The sequence below is a fragment of the Sitophilus oryzae genome, unplaced genomic scaffold, assembly GCF_002938485.1.
Source record: "Sitophilus oryzae breed Bouriz unplaced genomic scaffold, Soryzae_2.0 scaffold_1744_pilon_pilon, whole genome shotgun sequence".
NCBI classification, from domain to species: Eukaryota; Metazoa; Arthropoda; class Insecta; order Coleoptera; family Curculionidae; genus Sitophilus; species Sitophilus oryzae.
In genome coordinates, this window is record NW_022146440.1 from 1176821 (window position 1) to 1198167 (window position 21347).

Genomic DNA, 21347 nt, shown 5'->3' on the forward strand with positions numbered 1-21347 from the left:
CAACTATGATTACTTTATGATGTAATTTTTTTAATATCACGAGGCAGTGTTATTATCGTAATATCATATTGACACTGATTAGAACTATAGACTAAAATTTAAAAAACGTTAAAATGTAACGATACAAGCTGGTTTTAATAAATATTAGTGACACTAAAAGAACTAAGGATATTAAAAAAAAATGTAGTAATTAAGTGTACAAAGAAACAAAAAGCTTGTATTGCCTCCCCCGGCAGCTGTAACTCTCTGTAGAAGTCGGTTCTAAGAGTGCGAACACAGTGCAAGCAGGTTTGCCGCTTACTGGTGGTCAGCGCCAATCTGAGTACCTATTCTTGACATCGTTCGCAACTTTGCGTATACGCATCACGTGTATTGTTATAAACAGGGAATCCCAGAAATAAGTGCAAGTATTTTAAAGGGTGGTAGATCTCGATAAAAGAAACATAAGAGAAAATATTATTTTCTCTTTATCGTTTTTCAAATAAGTCCAAAATAACGGAGTTATTTTACTTTGAAAATTTCCAAAAAAAAATGATTTTTTGCTAAAATTTTGAGAACCTTCTTCTTCATGTGCCTTCTCCCCATCGGAGGTTGGGGACAATCAATTGGAATTCCTCCCTGTCTTGAGCCAAACGGATATAATTGCACTGGCCTCTCCTATATTAAACCACTGGCGCAAATTCCGCAACCAGGAAAACCGTTTATGCCCGATGCCTCGTCGTCCTTCAATCTTTCCCTCAACGATCAGCTGTAGGAAACTATATTTGTTATTTCGAAAAATATGACCAAAATATGCTGCTTTCCGTCGTTTTATTGTAGTCAATAGTTCTTGGTCCTTACACATTCTTTCCAATACTTCGAGATTTGTTTGAGAACCACTGGATCTTTTCTGGATTTTCTTTCTTTTAAATTTAATCTACTCATATTATCAAGAATTTTTTTTTTAAATAAAAACTAAAAAAAATTGCAAAAAAATTCCAAAAATATTTTCAAAAAATTCTGAATTTTCAAAAAAAAAATTATTTAGAAAAAAAATTCATACGCGTGTTTCTGGGGTTGAACTATACAAGAAGTTAAGTTAAAATACTTGCACGTATTTCTGGGATACCCTGTATATGGGTACATAATAGCGCCGCGCCGCCTCGCGCTTATAACCTTGAAAAATTAAAGCGTGTTATCAAATCGGCTAGTTCACAGTGAAAGCAGGTAGGCGCCGTCAACCAGCGTTCATCGGCGTTCTCGCTTTTACCGGAACCAAAATTTATTTATTTCTGCTTTTGCACGCGCCGACGGCGCACAGAAGGTATTAAGAACTAAAAGTTGGCCACAATTATGTTTTATGATTTTTTTGCTTTTTTGCTAGTAATATTAATTATTAGAGGAGAGGGTGCTAATATGGAACATATCCTACACAATATTTTACACAATATCCTACACAATATTTTTTCCTTTACTCTGAAACCCTTTCCACCGATCAAATAGGGCCAATCTGTGCAAAACCAAGCAATTGGATGAGGATGCTAGAACAAGAAAGTAATTTGTATATTATAGACGATATCTGAGGGAGGATGGGTGTTATAGGGTAAAGACTATTTCCTTTAAGAATCTATTTAAATCAAGGTTTTTTTGGCAGTGGCAAATATTGGCAAGATTTTTGTACATATTCCAAAGCTGGAGACTACACCTTATAAAAATGCCTCTGATTTTTTAAATATAAAACATTATAAAGAAATAGAATAGAAGTTTCAAAGTAAAAATATGGCATAAAACAGGACTTGCCAGCTGGCTCTCTATCCATCATGACAGTTATTATAAACAATTTGCAACAAAAACACTACAAACAATTCGACTATTTTATAATCTTAGAAATATTCAGAATACACTCAAGATAATTCATACTTATAATTGAAATATATTATTTATTTGATAGTCAACTTAAAAAAAGCTAATAAACGTGCTTACATTTAGTATTTATAGATTTGTATTCAGTTAAGATAAAAAATGAAAATAAAAAAATATCACTTTTGGCCAGGTTTATAGACCAAATACCCATATGTGCGGCGCGGCGTTTGAATATGGTTTGGTTAGGTTAGGTTAGTTAATCAGGTAAATTTCCTCTTAATTAACTACTTCCGAACCCTGCTCGCATCTCCGAAAAAGCCATATTACAATACACGTGATGCATATACGCAAAGTTACGCATCACGTGTATTGTTATATGGCTTTTTCGGAGATGCGATATGTGAGCGATATTTGAAGTAGCGAGTGATCAAGAATAGGTACCCAGAGACGGCGCTGGCTGCCGAAAAGCAGAAACCTCCCATACAGCACATCAAATCACATTTACGATGTGTTTACATTATTAGATGTAGACACAGGGTGACACAATTCCCCCGATGTAAATATGCAACGTTTACACATTGTAGTTCAACACGTATGCACAAAGGTTAAACGTCCGCCTCACAATGTAGCCACAGTATAGCATTTACGTATACACAAAGTAAGGGATACACAGTGTACCGTAGGATACACAGTGCTGATGTATTACGTTTAAACTATGTTTACACATTGCAGTTGTGACTACCGCGTGTATACCTATGTATTTTGCTTCGTATATACATCTTGTGCTAGATAAAACTACTTCTTATGAACGAATTTAGGAAATAATACAAGTTTTGATGCCTAACTTTTCGTTCTTTTTAAGAAATATTTATTCAATGATACTAATTATATCTTTTTGGAACGAAAATTAGGAATGCAAAACTTTGTATTTTCCAAAAGTATCTCGATCGTAAGTTCAAGAGAAGTAGCCTTAAAATTGTTCCATTTTTGTTTTGTATTAAATGTAACATTTTTCTTCCATAAAATGGATTAAGTGGTTAAAAATAAAATTCTTATATTTCTTTATATCATGGAACGCAATAGCGCAAATAACACAACAATAATAATTATTTACACTGCAGAAACCAGAAGTAAGAAAACACTGTAAAAGAACAGAATTTGTATCAAAATGTATTAAAAATATAAGTACCTAGTATAACAACATACTAAAATGGTAAACACTGGTATATCGCCACAATTTGGTGGACCTCGTTTTTTTCGAGTCATTTTTTTCTCCTCTTTTCCCTCCAAGCAGTTGGTTTATTAGCATACTCATTCATCGAGCACTCTGTTGGACTTTGTTGTATTTTATTTCCAGATTAACAATCTCACCCTTAAATTTTATATGAAACTGATTATTGAATATTAAACATATCTGTATATCGATCCATCAATAACTTACCGAATATCTGTGTAAGAAGTTCTTTGAAGTGTTTAAATCTTTCTTTCTCTGGTCCATTTAGATTTTCATTATTTCCAAATTAAAAAAAATTATATTGCAGAGCTAACTCAGCTAACCTCTTTATCATTATACGAGAATATTTGGAGTTTTCATTCATTGGAGTCAAAATTTGGTATATTGGGTATCGAGTAAGGAAGATTCGCTGCTATAATATTAATAATACTCTTAGGAAGGTGTAACAAGGTAATTAAAAACTTGTGCTTACCTTAAAATCTCTTTTAAACTACACACAAACAGAACATTTATATAGAGCTTCCGAATGATAAAACAATAATGGCTGCTAATACATACCACTCCTAGAAAGGAGAAAGGAGAGGGACACATAAGATACACTTGGTCGGTGTATCTACGCTGAGGCTATCCGCGCATGCGCGCACCTTTATTTCATGCTAGAATGTAGACCCAACAGTACACTATTACAAAGTGTCTATATAGATATTTATATTATGTGTATACGTCATATTTTTACAAGGTGTGTACTATAGGCACAACTATGATAAGAAGTATCACACATACATATGACTTATACATTGTATGTCTCATATACCGACGTCAGATTTCATCATTTTAATAATTATTTGTCACGTTACAAAAAACTCTTTAGAATCTTGAGTGCATACGGCATACAACTAGTAAACACTGTATCACACAATTCTATCAATATAAACATGCGTGTATCTCATATGTATATGTTAGAACTAGATGAACACTTAGGTTCACTTTAACATATGTTGTTTCTCATGTGTCTCCCTTGTAGAAACGTAATTTCATTTGGACGTGCTATATGGGCTGCCTCCACTATGTTTGTACCCTAAGGATGTCAATTCCGGAATCTCGGAATCCCGGGATCCCGGAAGAAAATTTGCCTCGAAAAATCCCGGGATTGGATTATATAAATACCGATTTTTCATGCCATAGAGTATATTGCTTAATTTCGGCACTAAAGTAATTTACGTAAAATCCGACAACGTTGCGACCTGAAAAGAGAGCGACCTGTAAACTATAAACCAGATGATTGTTTCAAAACATCAAATATTTTCGTAATTAAATCAGAGACAGAAAAGCTTTTAATCAGACTAGAGCTCGACAATTCATCAGATACTTCTAGAAGAGGAACCAGCAACGACAGCGAAGAGGATGAGCTTCCCATTGCCGAACTTCTGAGAAGAGAAGATAATGAACCTTTAAAGGTTAAACTGCAGAAAGCTTTACAACAACCTTCAAAGCCGATAAAAACCAAAAGAAGTAATAAGACGCGAATTTATTACCCAAGAAATTGAATTATTTTCAAATGGTGGTACCTAGTCGGGGACGTAATCTCCAAAAAGCTTTTGAATTTTCATCAACCCTTCAGGCCACCAGCGTGGAATCTGAAAGATGTTTTTCTTCGGCAGGGATCTTGTGTAATAAGATACGTTCAAGACAGGGGGATGAAACTTTGAACGGATTAATATTTTTGCCCTATTTTTTTAAAAATTTGTAGCTATAATTTATTTGCTAAAATTTGTTTGGTGTTCATATGATTTTTTTAAAGAGTTTTTTGTTAATTTCCGTGTTTTGTTATATTTATATTAAATTTTTTAACACTGATAATTTTAAACCCGGGATTAAATCTCGAAAATCCCGGGATTTTGAAAACCTTTCGGGATTGACATCCCTAGTCGATTCATAATGTTAATGAGGTTGTTGTTTGTGTCCACTCATCTTCAAGAACCAACTTAATATTTATAATTCCGAACATCTTCAACAAGTTCAATGACTTTTTCACAATCTTTGACACTAAGAATCATATGCAATCGTACACAATAATAATAACCTAAGCCACCTTGTCGTTATAAAGAATAACATAAAAAATAACGATAACTGAAAAAATTGAAAAATGTTTGTGGCAAGTTCATTTTGCTCTTAAAAATTAACCAAGGCCTGTGTTGACATGAGACAAAAAAGAAAATGTTCAGGAGACATGGTTCTGATTTGCTCACGAAATTATTGCACAGGGTGTTTTAACCCTGTATAATAAGTCAAATACTAAAGTATATAATTTTATACAGTTTGCTAAAAAATCAAGAAAATTGGGCTAAAAATAAAAAAATATAACATTTTAAACTTGACCAAAAAATTTTCCGTATAATAATAACAACCATAATAATTAGTTTATATGCTATCGTAATCGTAAAAAAGTTTTACAAAAGCGAGTCTCGATTTTGTCAGTTAAAAGACTAATGCAACTACCCGTCAGAATTTTATATCATACGATCGAAAAAAAAACGGCGTCAAAGACGGCTGGGAAGGACAATCGATGATAATTTTGGCGAGGTCAAGCCCTAGACTTCATTTACTTGACCTGTACTCTTCTTTATTTTTTCATGTCGCTTACTGCCAATTTGCCTAAAGGAGAATGTAATTTAGGCTAGTTTATGTTAGTAACAAATAGGTATTTTTTTAAAAGCACGGTATAACGTATGGATGCAAACTACCACGTTCTACCTTTTTTTAATCCTTATGTAACTAGATTTCAATTTTAGACGAAGTTATATGTCAATTTTTAGCGAATGACGTCTAGAACTTGACCACCCCAAAATGATGATCGATTTATTTTTTTCCCCAGCCGTCTTGATGCCGTTCTTTTCTATCGTCCTACATCCTAGAGGAACACCTTCTTCTTCATGTGCCTTCTCCTCATCGGAGGTTGGCGACCATCAATTGGAATTCCTCCCTGTTTTGAGCCAAACGGATAATTGCACTGGCCTCTCCTATATTAAACCACTGGCACTGGCGCAAATTCCGCAACCAGGAAACCCGTTTACGCCCGATGCCTCGTCGTGCTTCAATCTTTCCCTCAACGATCAGCTGTAGGAAACTATATTTGTTATTTCGAAAAATATGACCAAAATATGCTGCTTTCCGTCGTTTTATTGTAGTCAATAGTTCTTGGTCCTTACACATTCTTTCTAATACTTCGAGATTTGTTATTCGTTCGGTCCAAGATATTTTCAACAGTCCAGGATATTCTCAAATGAATCCAAGCGTGACATGGTCCGTGCCTTCAACGTCCATCCCTCGACTCCGCATAACAATGTAGAGTACATAGCATTTGGTAGCTCGCTATCGAGTAGTCAGATTCAGGTTCCGGTTGCAGAGTAGAGTTTTTATTTTGAAAAAAGTGTTTCTGGCTATTTCAATTCTATGTTTGATTTCTTCATCAGGATCCCATTTATCATTCAGCCAGCAACCTAAGTACTAAAATCTTCTTACCCTTTCTATATTTTCATCTTCCACTTATCCTGATATTGTCAATATTTTGTTTGCTGATAATCATAAATTTTATTTTGTTTATTTTTATTTTAAGACCATGACTCTGACTGATACTGCTAACTCTGTCCACCAGGCACTAGAGGAACTATATTCGTACAAAGTAAATGTTTGTAGTAAAAAGTATTGTTTTGAAAAAAAACAATAATATCGTTAAAATAATTTAACTGTAATTTTTATCGTAGTATTGTCATTTTTTTTGACGTCATATAAAGTTGAAATATAATGGTCTTATGGAAAATAATTTAAATATGTCCGACATCGTAAAATTTTATTATTATTTGGTTTCTACATTGTTAAAAATGGAAATAAGTAATTCTTATGGGGAAAATTACATTTCTAATTTTAATGTGAATAGGGGTTTTAGAATGTTCAGCTGGTTCCAAAAAAAAACGAATACGACTTTTTACACTTTTTTTTCGAATATTTGAGCAGTGTATATCAGTATACGGTAGCAAGTATTTTGACATGTTAAGGTTATTGAGACATTGAATAAGGAGACCTAAAGATGGTTTGAACGCTAATGCATTTTACGCAAATTGACTTGTGCAAGCTGGAACAAACAATTAGCTTAAATTTAACATTAGCTCTTCCGACGTATGTGGAGCAATTTTTACTTAAAAGAAAAAACTTACTATAAATTGTTTCAATAGACCACAAAGTTACATTCGCAAAAAAATTGTTAATCTGGGTTAGCAGTAAAAAACAAACAACCAATCACGGCCGGTCTCGATGAATTTCAGGAACTAAATTTATGACACGGGAATATTTATATTTCATAAAATAGCACGAGGAAATCAAGGTCAAACGTTATTTTGGCTTCAGAAAAATAAGTAAACAAGGAAAAACTGATATGAAAACAGTTACCGATGGTAAATTAAATTGGCTATTCCTCGAAAGTTCCACGAGAATATTTAGTTTTAATCATTGTCTAATATTATTAATTACAATATAGTAAAAAAAATAAAACAGTGACTAACTAGCGATCTACCATTTATCGGCTTATAATCCACGGTATTGCGCCTCATGAACAAAATATACACAAAATTATTTAAAAAATCGTCATTTCTGGTTATGGTAAAGTAACATTTATACTGTAGTCTGTAGCAAAGTTTAGTTTACGAATTTGGTTTTGTTTCTCTAGTTTTAATTGTCTAAATCCCTACATAATAAATACTAGTTGAATGGATTTATATCTAACCATGCTAGGTGCTAATAAAAGTATCGTTTACAGATTTCTCTTAAGAACAATAAAAGAACGTTTAAATAATGTCCGTGGACCATACTTTTGTTGGCATCAGGTCAATTAATAATTTTCCCAAGCGGATATATTGATAACGTTACCGGTATTACTCATCAAACAATACTACTATTATATTAATCAATTAAGTCCGTAAACAAACATATCATATACAATTTTATATACTAATTCATTATAATAAAATTAAATCATAAAAATATTATAATTATATTCCTGCAGTTTAAGTGAAAAGTTTTGTTCCTAAATATCTACTATACATATAATAAACGCGTGTTCAAATATTAAATCTGTGGAATATATATCAATATAAAACGAGATGTATTTAACGAAATATCATCGTAACAACAGCTATTCTAGAAACCTCTAGGTTTACCTATTTCACCGAGATTTGTGAAAAAAAATCCTTTGCCTTGGGTACAGATACCGCCACGTTTTGGAAATACCTCAAAACAAAACAGAATTAAACGAGGCAACAAAAAACGCCAAAAAAAATCTCAAAAAGCTCGCCCTCTTCACGTGTAGTTTTCAGGCGCTTTTAAGAATCGAAAGTAGGTCGAGGCAAACCGAAATGGGTCGAGACAACTGGAAATAAAACGAAATACGTCAAAGTTTTGACATGTTTCGAATTGTTTCTCGCATAGTGTAGTCGCCGTATTACAGTTCTATTGTGTCTCTCTTTCTTGGGTTATAACGAGTTATAACTCACCATACAATCTCAGGGTTTTGACAATAGCCAGTATCTGAGATGGTTTTACAGAGGTTTAAAATATTTAAAATAGGAGTTACTTTTAAACCTTTTTCTTCGATTGCAATGAAAAAAAAGACTTTGCAAGCACCAAATCAACGATTGGATTGGACTCGCGATATTTATCTATAAAAATAGGAAAGAATAATTTGTTGAAAGGTTAAAAAGAGGAAGAAGAAGATATTATGTGTTGATAACTTACCATTTTCGCTAGATAATAAATCATTGTAGTTTTCTATAGCTTGATGCACTATTGAAGCCATTTTAAATCTGTAACAAATATGAATTACGGTTAGATGTAAGAGTCCAAAAATAAAAATAGTAAATACTATAATATAAAATATTGTAGTCCTCTGACATATTGCAAATAAACTAAACTATTGTAATTTAACATATTTAAAATTCTATAGAATTTGCACCTTGTCAATCGACCACTTCAAATAATGTAAATTTATAGAAGAATAAATCATATATTTGTTCCAATGAATCTGCATAAATATATATTAATAGATGCAATTGTTTAAAACTACTTGTCATACAATACTTAAAATTGATTTTTTACGTGCGAAATAGGTCAAGTAAACTAGACTGAAAAAACATGAAATTAAAAATTGCATGAAATGTTTCTCATCATGTTATAGTACATAATCCGACTGCCGGATTATTACTCTCAACGGATTTTTAAACAAAACCTAATTTTTACGTATATTTATGAATAGGGAAATACGCTTTTGACAGGGTGCGTATCAAAAAAAAGTTGCCACAACTATGTTTAATTAATTATAACTGATTTTGGAGACGACATTACGTTCATATTTTTTTCGATAATTTATAGTACAGGGTGGGTCAAATTCGACGTTTTTAATTGGAAACACCCTTTTCTATAGGAGATAGACGAAAACTAATATCGGTGTCTGAGCTCAATTTTCATCAAAAACATGATGGTGAAAACCGCACATCAATATCTGTTACCGTTTCGGAGTTACGGGGTGTTTTTCAAAAATGTACATTTTTAGCAAATCATTGTAACTTTTTTGCTATGGAAAATTTTGTATTTCTATGCAAACATTTCCAAAGCATCTTTTTACGTAGAATTTAATAGTTTAAGTATAAATTTTTTAAAATTAATAATTTAAGAGTTATGAACAGAAAAATTGATTTTTTATTTGGGACACCCTCTATATTTTTCATTAACTGAAAAGAATTTAAAATTACCTTTCCAAGAATATAGCACACTTGATATTTTCTTATAATCCCCTTCGAAATACAGAATTATTAAAAGTTTGTCACTTTTAACTAGTAGGCTTTGGACCCCTTATTGATGATATGCCCTTAATGGAACTCGAAAATATATTTTTCCAGCAAGACGACGCACCGCCTCTGAACGCTGAAAAATTTTTGCAGCCAATTTCAAGAATAATTCAATAGCTAACCAAGATCCCAGCCGTTGGCCGTCGAGGCCGCCTGACTCAATGCTCATGGATCTAATCCTATGGATATATTTGCGGAAGAATAAAGGTTCCTTATTATTCCGTATAATCTAGACAAGAATTAAAAATACTTAGCAGTTATGAAAGGGTATCTTTCACCCCTACTGAGTTAATGAATTCCGCGAGAAATTCAAAAACTGCCCCGTCTATCCATAACAGAAGACGATATGTCGATATGTCGAACACCTGTAGCAAAATCTCATGTCTTGGTTTGCTATTTATTTTTATTGGTATTAGATATAGTTTAAATGTGTTGATGTTGGTTAAATATATTTTAAATTGTTATAAAATTCTGCATCTCTCATAGCAAATATTATTTTCGTTTTAATTAATGCTCCCATCTAGACTTTTTTTGCATTACAGCCGGTGCCGTTCAAAGCCTACTTATTTAAAGGGGGCGAATTTTTATATACTCTATATCTCGAAGAGGAATCGAGCAAAATATCAAGTGTGTTATATTTTTGGAAAGGTAATTTTAAATTATTTTCAATAAACTAAAAATATACAGGGTGTTCCATATAAAAAATAAAATTTTCTGTTGATAATTTTTAAATTATTAATTTTAAAAAAATTATACTTAAACCATTAAATTCTACGTAAAAAAGTGCTTTGGAAATGTTTTCATAAAAATACAAAATTTTCCATAGCAAAAAAGTTACAGCGATTTGTTAAAAATGCATATTTTTGAAAAACACCCCGTAACTTCGAAACGGTAACAGATATCGATATGCGGTTTTCACCATCATGTTTTTGATGAAAATTGAGCTCCAGACACCGATATTAGCTTTTGGCTTCTCCTATAGAAAAGGCTGTTTCCAGTTAAAAGCGTCGAATTTGACCCACCCTGTACATATATCAAATTAAAGTTTTTTTACTCTGTGCATGATGGAAGGGTGCCTATCAAATAGTTCTCTCCAAAAAATCCTATATGGGTATTGCGCCACTGCACTGCAAGAAAATCTACAAAATAAAATAGTTATTTTTTGTAAACACTTCTGGGCGTTAATCCCAAACGGAAACAACTTGTCAGAAGTTATGTTTACAGTTATACAAAATTGCCTAACAAAGAAAAAAATGCTTAACGTTTCGGAAACTTTATCTCTTTCCGTCGTCGGAAGCAAAAAAATACAAAGAATAAAGAAGAAAACTATTTAAATTCAACTATTCGACAACACTTTAGTTTTTTAAAACAGATACGTCTACAAGAAAACCGTTGACGTTCTGTTAAAATGACATTATATCAAGTTAAACTTCAAAATTAACAATTACTACCTGATAACAATTACTTAATAAGGTAAAACCAAAAAGCCCCAAACCTTCTGTATGATTATTTTTAAATTTTACGTATGTTATGTTTATTTATGTTATGTTCTTTAAAATCAAAGAAGCGATTGCCATACATTACTAACATCTACAGATACATGAGCAATATATTTATTTTTATTAGAATGTATTAAAAGAGCCTCTTTTATTTTTCTTTTAGAGGCTATCGCTTCTTTCATTATAATTTTGGCGTTATTAAAATTTATTCTGTGCCCTATGTCCATGAATGCTGACAAATCTTAGATTTGTGAAAATCTCCCTTTCTTAAATAATTTTTATGTTCTTTAATTTTAACATTTAAGGATCTAGATACAGAACAACAAACAAAAAAACGTAATATACCAAATACCATGTGAATGCGATAAATTTTACATTGGTGAAACATCTAGACCCTTAAATATTAGAATTAAAGAACAAGATTATTTAAGAAAGGGAGATTTTCACAAATCTAAGATTTGTCAGCATTCACGGGACACAGGGCACAGAATAAATTTTAATAACGCCAAAATTATAATGCCAAAATTATAAACGAAAGCTCGCAATAAAGGGGTTCGTTATAGGCGGATATTACTGTATTTAAAAACGTAAGTTCAAGGAGAATTCAAAGTGTCTTGTTTTCCAAATTAAAATTTATGTTTAGAAAATATGCGATAATGGTTTTGAGTAGTTTATTTACTTCTTCATTTCTTTACTGACAAATAATGCAAGTGCAAAGCTTGTAAATCTTATTTTTAAATATGCCAATGTGTTAATAAAACTCATAAAATTTTAACCACCTGTCTTCACTATTATGAGTCTGAGACAAGTTGAATGAGGTTTTAGTGCTTTTGTGCTACTTTTGTTATGTTGAATTTATCAATTATTGTTGTGTGTACATTATAATTATCGAACGCTAAACTTTTCAATTCTCAACCAATTATTTTTATCTGCAAGTTATATAGCTTATTAAAACTTGTTTAATTATTATGCTGCACTTTAAATAGTAATATATTATCCAACTACTTTCTATTTGCGTAAAAAAATAATAGATTTTGTTTATTTTTAACTATTCGTATTAAAAAGCAAACTTAATGGACACGTGTCTATTTATCATATTTCTTTATTCGAGTACCTACTTTGCAAATTTCAATTTGCGGTCCCATAAATAACTAGAACTTAACACAAATGTGTTGTCTCAAAATAATTATTTTCGTTATTGATTATATCCTAAAGTTTCCACAAAAATCTAGGTATTTTTATACTAATTTAGTTGTTTTGTATGAAACTGATGGCTAATAATATTTATAATCTTACCTATTATATTATAACTATCTACATGCAGTAATTACAAAACAAATAGTATATAAAATAAAGCTTGAAAATATATTATGTGCCTAGATATTTTAATCGTTCTCTTCTGTAATAAATGAAATAAGCTTTTTACTTTTAAATTATTCAAATACGTAATTATATATCGAGAAAGTGAGTCTCAAACTAGTTGTGTTTAAAGAAAATAATTAGATATTTTCTCCTAATGACTTATATACAGGGTGTCTCAACATAGATGGTTCAATTGAACAAAATATAATTACAGTGTTAATGATTTTTAATACCATTTTTGGTAGGGTGTCTAGCATATACTCTGTGCCCAAACATAAGCTGTGGCAATTTCCCTACCATGCAGTGACAATTTTTTCTGTCATGCACAGATAAATTGTATTTTCTGGCATTTTCTGGATGTCGTCTAGCAAATTCTTCCCTGTCCTCGTTGGAGAGACTATACTTCACATATTATATAAGCGAAACTAGGAGAACTAAACCAATTAAGCGTCTCAGATAAATATGGACTAGAAAATCCTGTGAACTGAAAGCAATAACAGGTGTTATGTGGAGGATTAAACGGGAATTTTCTTTTTGAGGAGAAACAAAGCTTGAGGGTTTATCAAGATACCATATAAAAATTACATTTTATATCTGATACAGTTTATTTTTTAACTATTTAATTAATGGTGTTTTTTTGCTTTTAATTTTATTATCTAGTTATAATTTTACAGGGTGTTATCAGCAATATTACATGATCAAAGAACTACTACGTATTTTTGTAATCAAGATAAGTGAATTGGTCATATTTTTATCCCTATACACACATTTTTACGATATACATTTTTAAGATAATTTAACAATCTACATTCGGATTTGAATGAGATTTGGCATGTCTATCTCTAACTAAGCTTAAATACTTTCACAAAAAAAGCAGAAAAAGTACTAGAAGGGTGAACTACCCTCATTCTTACATAAATTCTAGCAGTATTGTTTTGAAACTTCGACTATTTTTTTGCTTGAAAAGGTCCTTCTAAAAAGGTCACCTCGCATAATTTTTGAGAAAAAAAAATGTTTTCCGCATCTGATCAAAAATTATCTTTGATCGCATCATAAGTTAAAATCTAAAGGCGGACTCTGACGACTCGTGTACTTGACAAGCATTTGTTATTGGGTTATACTTGCCATTTTGTGTAAGTGATTTCCTTGTGCAACTATTTTCAACTCGTTGCGCCGCGTTAGCGCCAAGCTTGTTGCAAAAGATGTTGTTTACAAAGAGTATACTTGCCAAGTGCGCAAATATTGCCGTACTTGCCAAGTACAAGAGTAGTCAGAATCTGCCTTAATGGCGCATTCTCACGACTCGTGTACTTGACAAACACTTGTAATTGGTATACAGGGTATACATCGTGCGTCGGGCATCTATATAGAATTTCTAAGTTATTTATTATAGCCGCATTCTTGCCAGACTCTGTATGCCAATAAAAAATACTTGCCAAGTTGACGTGTCGTGAGAATCTTAAGATAAAGGCGGACTCTCATGACTCGTGTACTTGGCAAGTATTTTTTATTGGCATACAGGGTCTGGCGGGAATGCGGCGTAGCTCCAGTGTGACCAACTTTTTAAGTGGCTCCCCACTAAATTATCTTCTAAACCGCTAGAAACCACTAAAATTCACTATTTTCTCATTTGAATCGATATAAAAAAAACTAGTGTTGATTTTTTTTATTTTTACGTCGTCACCAAAAGAAGCAAGATTATATCTGGCTTCTCTTAAAATGTTTACTAAATATACAGGGTGTCCCAGAAATAAGTGCAAGTATTTTAACTGGTAGTATAGCTCAACTCCAGAAACACGTCTGTGAGTTTTTTTCCGGGAAAAAAAAAATCGAAATTTTTTGGAATTTTTTTTTAGTTTTTAGTTAAAAAACATAATTTCTTTATAATATAAGAACATAGGTATTAGATTAAATTTACAAGAAAAAAAATCCAGAAAAGATCCAGTAGTTCTCAAAATTTTAGCAAAAAATATTTTTTTTTGGAATTTTTGAAAGTAAAATAACTGTGTTATTTTGGACTTATTTGAAAAACGATAAAGAGAAAATATGTTTTTTTACCAAGATCTGCCACCCCTTAAAATAATTGCACTTATTTCTGGGACATCCTGTATTTTATATCCACTTTATCTAAAATTAAAAGTGAAAATTATTGATTGAACAACTCTATTATCATGTACGGGGCATGCCCTGTGCTTTCGTTCTATAGGCAATCTGATATCTCAAGTAATATATGTTATTACGTATATAAATGAATTGTTGGACATTACCATGATTTACCGAGTACATAAGCTTCTATAGATGCCCGTCGCATCGGATATACCCTGTATACCGATTACAAATGTTTGTCAAGTACACGAGTCGAGAGATCCGTCGTGAGAATCCGCCTTAATAATCTTGTGAGTAAAAATGGAGGACTGTTATATCAGTATCACAAATAATTTTTGATAGTAAGCTCTATAAATTTTAAATTAAGTAACTTTTGGAATATTTTTGATTGTTGCCCTCTGATTGGCAAATGAAGTACTTTTGTATAGAGGTAAATAGTGTCCAATTAACTTATTTTGATTTAAAAATTAAATAGTAGTAATATGTCCGCGAAATATTGGGACGTTCTGTATGCTAAAGATTTATGTATAGATGATGAATTGTATTAAAAACATGCGTCAAAAATCTAATTAACAATATTCACACACCTGATTCTTGACGTCATAAAAATTGTTAAAAAATTGTCACGTCCTGTAAGTTCTTGTCGCGAATATCAATTGGGCACGTTATATGTAACCGAAATATTTATTTCACGTGTCATGTCATGTATACATGTAGATATTATGCGAATATTATATTTTGAATTTTACATAGCAATATTTTAATATTGCATTACTATGCTTTATTAAACTGACTCTAGAGAATAGTGACTTGCAGATGACAATAGCAGTATTAAAATAAAAACGTAATTATTATGTACAACATGTATTTCAATTCCTTTGTGGGAAATTAAAGAACAAACTTTTCTATCTCAAAAAACCTAAGAAAATAATAATTATTATAGTTCAATAATTACAAAATACTTATACTTATAAAACATTTTATGGATGCTTAAGCAGATTATGTCACTTTATTAATGTTGAATTTAATTGTTTTGCTCTATGTCTTTGTTCCTCTTTTTCATTGAGAATGTCAAAATGTTTTCTTATTTATTTAAAAAAAGGTGTTCTTAACTAACTTTACTACATTTTATAGTTATTAATGATACAAGTTCGATACGAACATCATAATGAAACGCGTGTAACGTTAATCCACGAGGCGTTAGCCAAGTGGCTTAGTTACACCAAGTTTCATTAAAAAGTTCGTATCGAACGTGTATCATTCAAAATTTAATCTACGACGCGACACGAGGGACGATCAAAAGAGATTTGATTTAATTTAAAATATCAGAGATATCCTCATAAAAATTAAAATTCAAAATTATCAGGTGCCCATATTAGTCGACGCCGTGATAACCGTGCTTGTTGATTGTTTCCATTTTGACTTTGACAACTCAATTATTGATGTTCAATTTTGTGTTAAACGTTCAGTTTTAGCAAAAAGCAAAAAATAATATTAATATGGGTGATTCTGATTCTGAAAGTGTCCCTTCGGATATTGAAGGCATTGCGCAAAACGTTGTCGATTCCCTACTTCCCGAAAAATCAAGACAAACGTACGAGCAAGGCTATGTAAAACTTGAAGATTAGTGTAAAGGGAAAGGAATCAAGAATAGTAGTAACGAAAAGGTTCTCCTGGCATATTTTGAACGTCTTTCAAAACATATTTATTATATATTTATTTCATACTACGTTCAGTTATACCAGTGAAGAAAAATACAGATATTAGTAAGTAGTCCATCTAATTGCATTTCTAAATAGGATTTCGGTCAAAAAAATTGAGAATTTTAAAAAAAGAAGACATAACTCGTTTTTTGTTGGAAGCCGATGATAAAACTTATTTCCTGACAAAAGTTTCATTGATAGTGGGACTTGCGGGAGCCTGCCGGCGTATCGAGTTGACAAATCTGCAGCTGCAAAATGTTAAAGATGAAGGACAATGCATTAATGTCATTATTCCATTTACGAAAACAAAGATATCACGAGATTTTTTTATAACGAAAGGGAATGTTGAAGGAAATATGGTGGAAATGGTTCGAAGATATATAGCTATGCGGCTTAGCAACACAGAGCATACTCGATTTTTTGTGGAGTACAGAAATGGAAAATGTATTAAGCAACCCGTTGGCATTAATACTTTAGGAAAAATGCCGTATAAAATAGCATTGTTCCTAAGTCTTCCTTATCCACAACAATACACTGGACTTTCTTTCCGTAGATCGTCTGCGTCGTTGCTTGCAGATTCAGGAGTGGATTTATTAACTGTTAAAAGACATAGTGGTTGGCGCTCTAACACAGTGGCAGAGAGATATATAGAAAATTCCAAAGAAAATAAGAAAAAAGTGTCATGTAATATTTTGGGTAACATTTCTGGCATATGATGGGTCTTCAACAAGTTCAAGCACTCAGGAAATAAATTTACTTTCTAAAAATTCAACTCACCTGTCATCGTCTGGAATTAATTTAATCAATCGTACTGATATTATAATTAATGTTTACAATAAATAAACGTATTTAGTACCTTTTCTTGCTTGTTTCTTATTTTAAAATTTGCGTGTTATTATGAATTCATTGCTATCATGAAAGTTATAATGACATCCAAATGACAATGTTAAATGTGTCATAATGACATTGTCGTAGATTAAACACTTTATTAACATCATATTTTTTATTATTCGGAAGGAGGTTCCTGAATAAGTAGTAATCCCGAAAGATCTATATAACTGACTACTAACTCCCGAGACACTCGATTCTCACTTGTTGACCCTATATAACCGTCACACTCCGGTTAGATGAGATTAGATTTATGAAGTGACTATTGGCCTGTTCCACTGTGACCTTTAGAGATCTGTTGTGTTCCTCTTCTGATTTCTAGGCTATGTTCTCCAGACCTAGTTTTTCAAAAAGTTTAATAACTTGGAAATTGAGCACTTTATATTGCCATTTGTCGATGGCTTATCATTGTCTAGTACAAAGAGCCGCACATTTGCCAGATTATCGCACTGACATAAAATGTACTCATTGTCATTTCATTTACAAAACCTACACACAATTTCTAGCGCCAATCTCCTAAGGTTTTGAACTTTTTTGAGCTTTCAATTTGCTTCGAATACACTATACTGTTATTAACCCACAACCTAATATAAAATGTCCATTTGTACAAAACATCAGTGCGCAGTCCTCTTACTCACGGTGTCAGCTCACCAACAGTGACAGAAGGCAGTGAAAAAGCAAACGATCTAGCTAGAAAAGGAACAAACACTCCACCAACTGGACCAGAATCGTGCAGCTTTCCAGGTGGAAAAAAACTTAAAGCGGAACTCAAGAACCTGGAAAACTCCATCCATAACATGGAATAATCCTCCAACGGTCCAAGACATTCGAAGAAATTTCTCAAAACTTATGACCGAGAAAAATCAAAGATTTTCCTTGATTTAAGTAAGAACAATCTTCGGATTATCACGGAGTTTCTAACAGGACACTGTCTTCTTAACGAACACCTCAGTAGATTGAAGCTTGAAGCTAAGAAACAACGGCGAATACACATTCTGTGGGCGTAATGAAAAAACATAAGAACACCTCATTTCTGAGTACGCCGAGACGTCATTCGTGCTATAAACTTTGGTACTTGACTCATGTCGGAGATGGAGAACTAGACTGTGTGAAGCCGTCTCAGATTCTGGCTTTTGCCAAAGCCCGAGCCCGTGTCATGTGTTATTACTCGTTATAACTCAAGGAAGGGGGGCACACAATAGATCTGTAAGGCCGCGGTAATTACCCCCTCCCAAACATTCGACATTCTACATTCTTGTCTATCCAGGGTGGTAAGTTATAGCCAAAAACCTCCTGATAGAGTCCTATACCACAGAGGGAAAATAAATAAGTAAAGTAAAAATGCCAAATTTTATCTAGATAACGAAAGACGAACCAACTTTAAAAAGCAGTTTAGTCTATGTAAGGCATCTTTCTCTTCATTCCAGTTCGTTATTAATGTTATTTTAATTCCCAGGCCTTTTCTGAATTATTCATTATTTGATCCAGACAGAAATCATTAATATACATTATGAAGATCCCGAGAAAAAAGTTAGTACCTCTATTGTAGTCATTGACATTATATTAATTTTTAGCAAGTCCTTGAGATTATTCAGAATTAAACTTTTGAGAATGCGATTGAAACAATGAAAAGGAAAAAAAATGAGATGAAATACCCCATCTCGTTTTTTCAGCTTAACATTCTATATTATAATAATTTAACAAAATGAATGGATTTCGTAGAAAATGTATCCATATCAAAAATAGCTAGTTTGTTATTGATTTATGTATTAAAAATTGTAAGTGATACCATCTGAATATAATTATCTATACCTTACGATAAAAAAAAACGGCGACAAAGACGACTGGAGAATGACAATCTATGATAATTTTGGCGATGTCAAGCCCTTGACGTCATTACTTGGCCCGTACTTTCCTTTATTTTTTAATGCCGCTTACTGTCAGTTGGCATTAAGAAGGCTGTATTTTTTTATTGTGTAAAAATGCTTTTTTAAATGGGAGTTTTTAAATGTAGTACACAAAATTGGAGAAAAACTATTTTTTTGCAGAAAGATTTGTGTATCTGGAATGGTTCTTAAATCTTTTTTTAATCTCTCTATAATTAGTGTAAATTTTGACAATTTTTATGCCAATTTTAGTAAATGACACATAGAGATTGACCTCACCAAAATTATCATCGATTGTTATTCCTCTGCCGTCTTTGACGCCATTTTTTTCAATCATAAGGTATTGGTGTGAATTTTTATATTATTTTTAAGACAATTTTATAGCACTTATCAAAGGGTATTTAAAAATTAATTCTTTGTGCATAATATAATGTTGAGCTATCCACGAATTACAATATGATTCCATTCCTTTGTGCAATTCAATTGCTATCATTTCTTTTTTAATTTACTAAGAAATTACAAGGACAATGTAATACGCAACCAAATAGATTTCATCCTCATTAACCAAAGGTTCAGCTATATACCCTGAAGCCGATGTTCCCTCTGACCATGTGCTATTAGTGTCCGTAATGAAAATTGCTGTATCGAGTCAAAGAAAGCCAACCACACAGAGACGGATGGCGTTAGAATGAATGAGGGATCCAATAGTAAAATCAGAGATGAGTGACGAAATCAACACACAAATTCAAGCAATAATACCGAATATGAGAGAAGAACCAACAAAATCTTGGACAAAGATAATGGACATTGTATCAAATGCAATGCAAAACAGGTTAGAATATGAAGCAAAAAACAAAAAGCAAAGATGGATGACGGATGAGATATTGTTGTTAATGGATGAACGTCGAAAGTACAAGAACAAAACAGATGGCATGTACAAAGATATTCAAAGAGTCATAAGAACAAAGATTAGAATAGCAAAGAACGAATGGCTTAAACGTGAATGTTCAGAATTAGAACAGCTGCAAAACCAACATGACAATTTTAACGTGCATAAAAAGCTGAAGGAGACTGCTGGCATATATAAGAAAATGAGATCAACTGTGACAGTCAATAATAACAACCAGATAGTCCTCGAAAGCATAGAGAAGAACAATGTTTGGGAAATGTATATAAAAGAACATTTTGGCGATGAATGACCCTCAGCTGATATCAATAACTCACTAACCGCCCATCGATCACTAAAGATGAGATTGAAAAAGCCATCCTTAATTCGAAAAATAACAAAGCGGCTGGCCCAGATGAAATTTCTGCAGAAATCCTTAAGCTGCTAGATGAAAGAGGCATTACAGCATTACATAAAGTATTCAATATTATATATGAGACAGGTCACTACCCCAAACAGTGATTGCGTTCTACTTTTATACCACTGCCTAAGAAGACCAATAATTCCAGAAAATGTGAAGATCACAGACTTATCAGCCTGATGAGCCATATCCTAAAATATTTCTGAAAATAATACACCAGAGAATTTACAAAAAATGTGAAAGGGACATAAGCGATTCGCAAATGGGGTTCAGTTGTCTGAACCCCTTGTTAACCCTTGTCTAACCCTTGTTAGGCACGAGGGAAGCGATAGTTGCAACACAGGTGCTTGTCCAGAACTGCTACAATCAGAGAAAGGATATGTGCCTGTGTTTCATAGACTACGAAAAGGCATTCGGTCGCGTACAGCACCACAAATTAATGCAATTCCTGAAAAGACTTGATATAGATCATAAAGACATCCAATGCATTGAGAAGTTATACTGGAACCAAACAGCACAAATAAAATTGTCCAATACCATGTCCAATCCCATACAAGTTAGAAAGGGGGTGCGACATGGTTGCGTGCTATCTCCACTCCTATTTAATTTATACTCAGAAGCTAT

The 21347-nt window shown here is 32.4% G+C and overlaps 1 protein-coding gene across 1 annotated transcript in view; it reads right to left on the minus strand.

The window, feature by feature from the left end:
• Positions 1-21347, minus strand: part of LOC115881896 (elongation of very long chain fatty acids protein-like) — a 66167-nt gene that overhangs the window by 37297 nt on the left and 7523 nt on the right. The window contains exon 2 of the mRNA XM_030899618.1: positions 8864-8931. Coding sequence (XP_030755478.1) covers positions 8864-8924 — 61 coding nt within the window. The 5' untranslated portion in view covers positions 8925-8931. The remainder of the gene's footprint in view (positions 1-8863; positions 8932-21347) is intronic.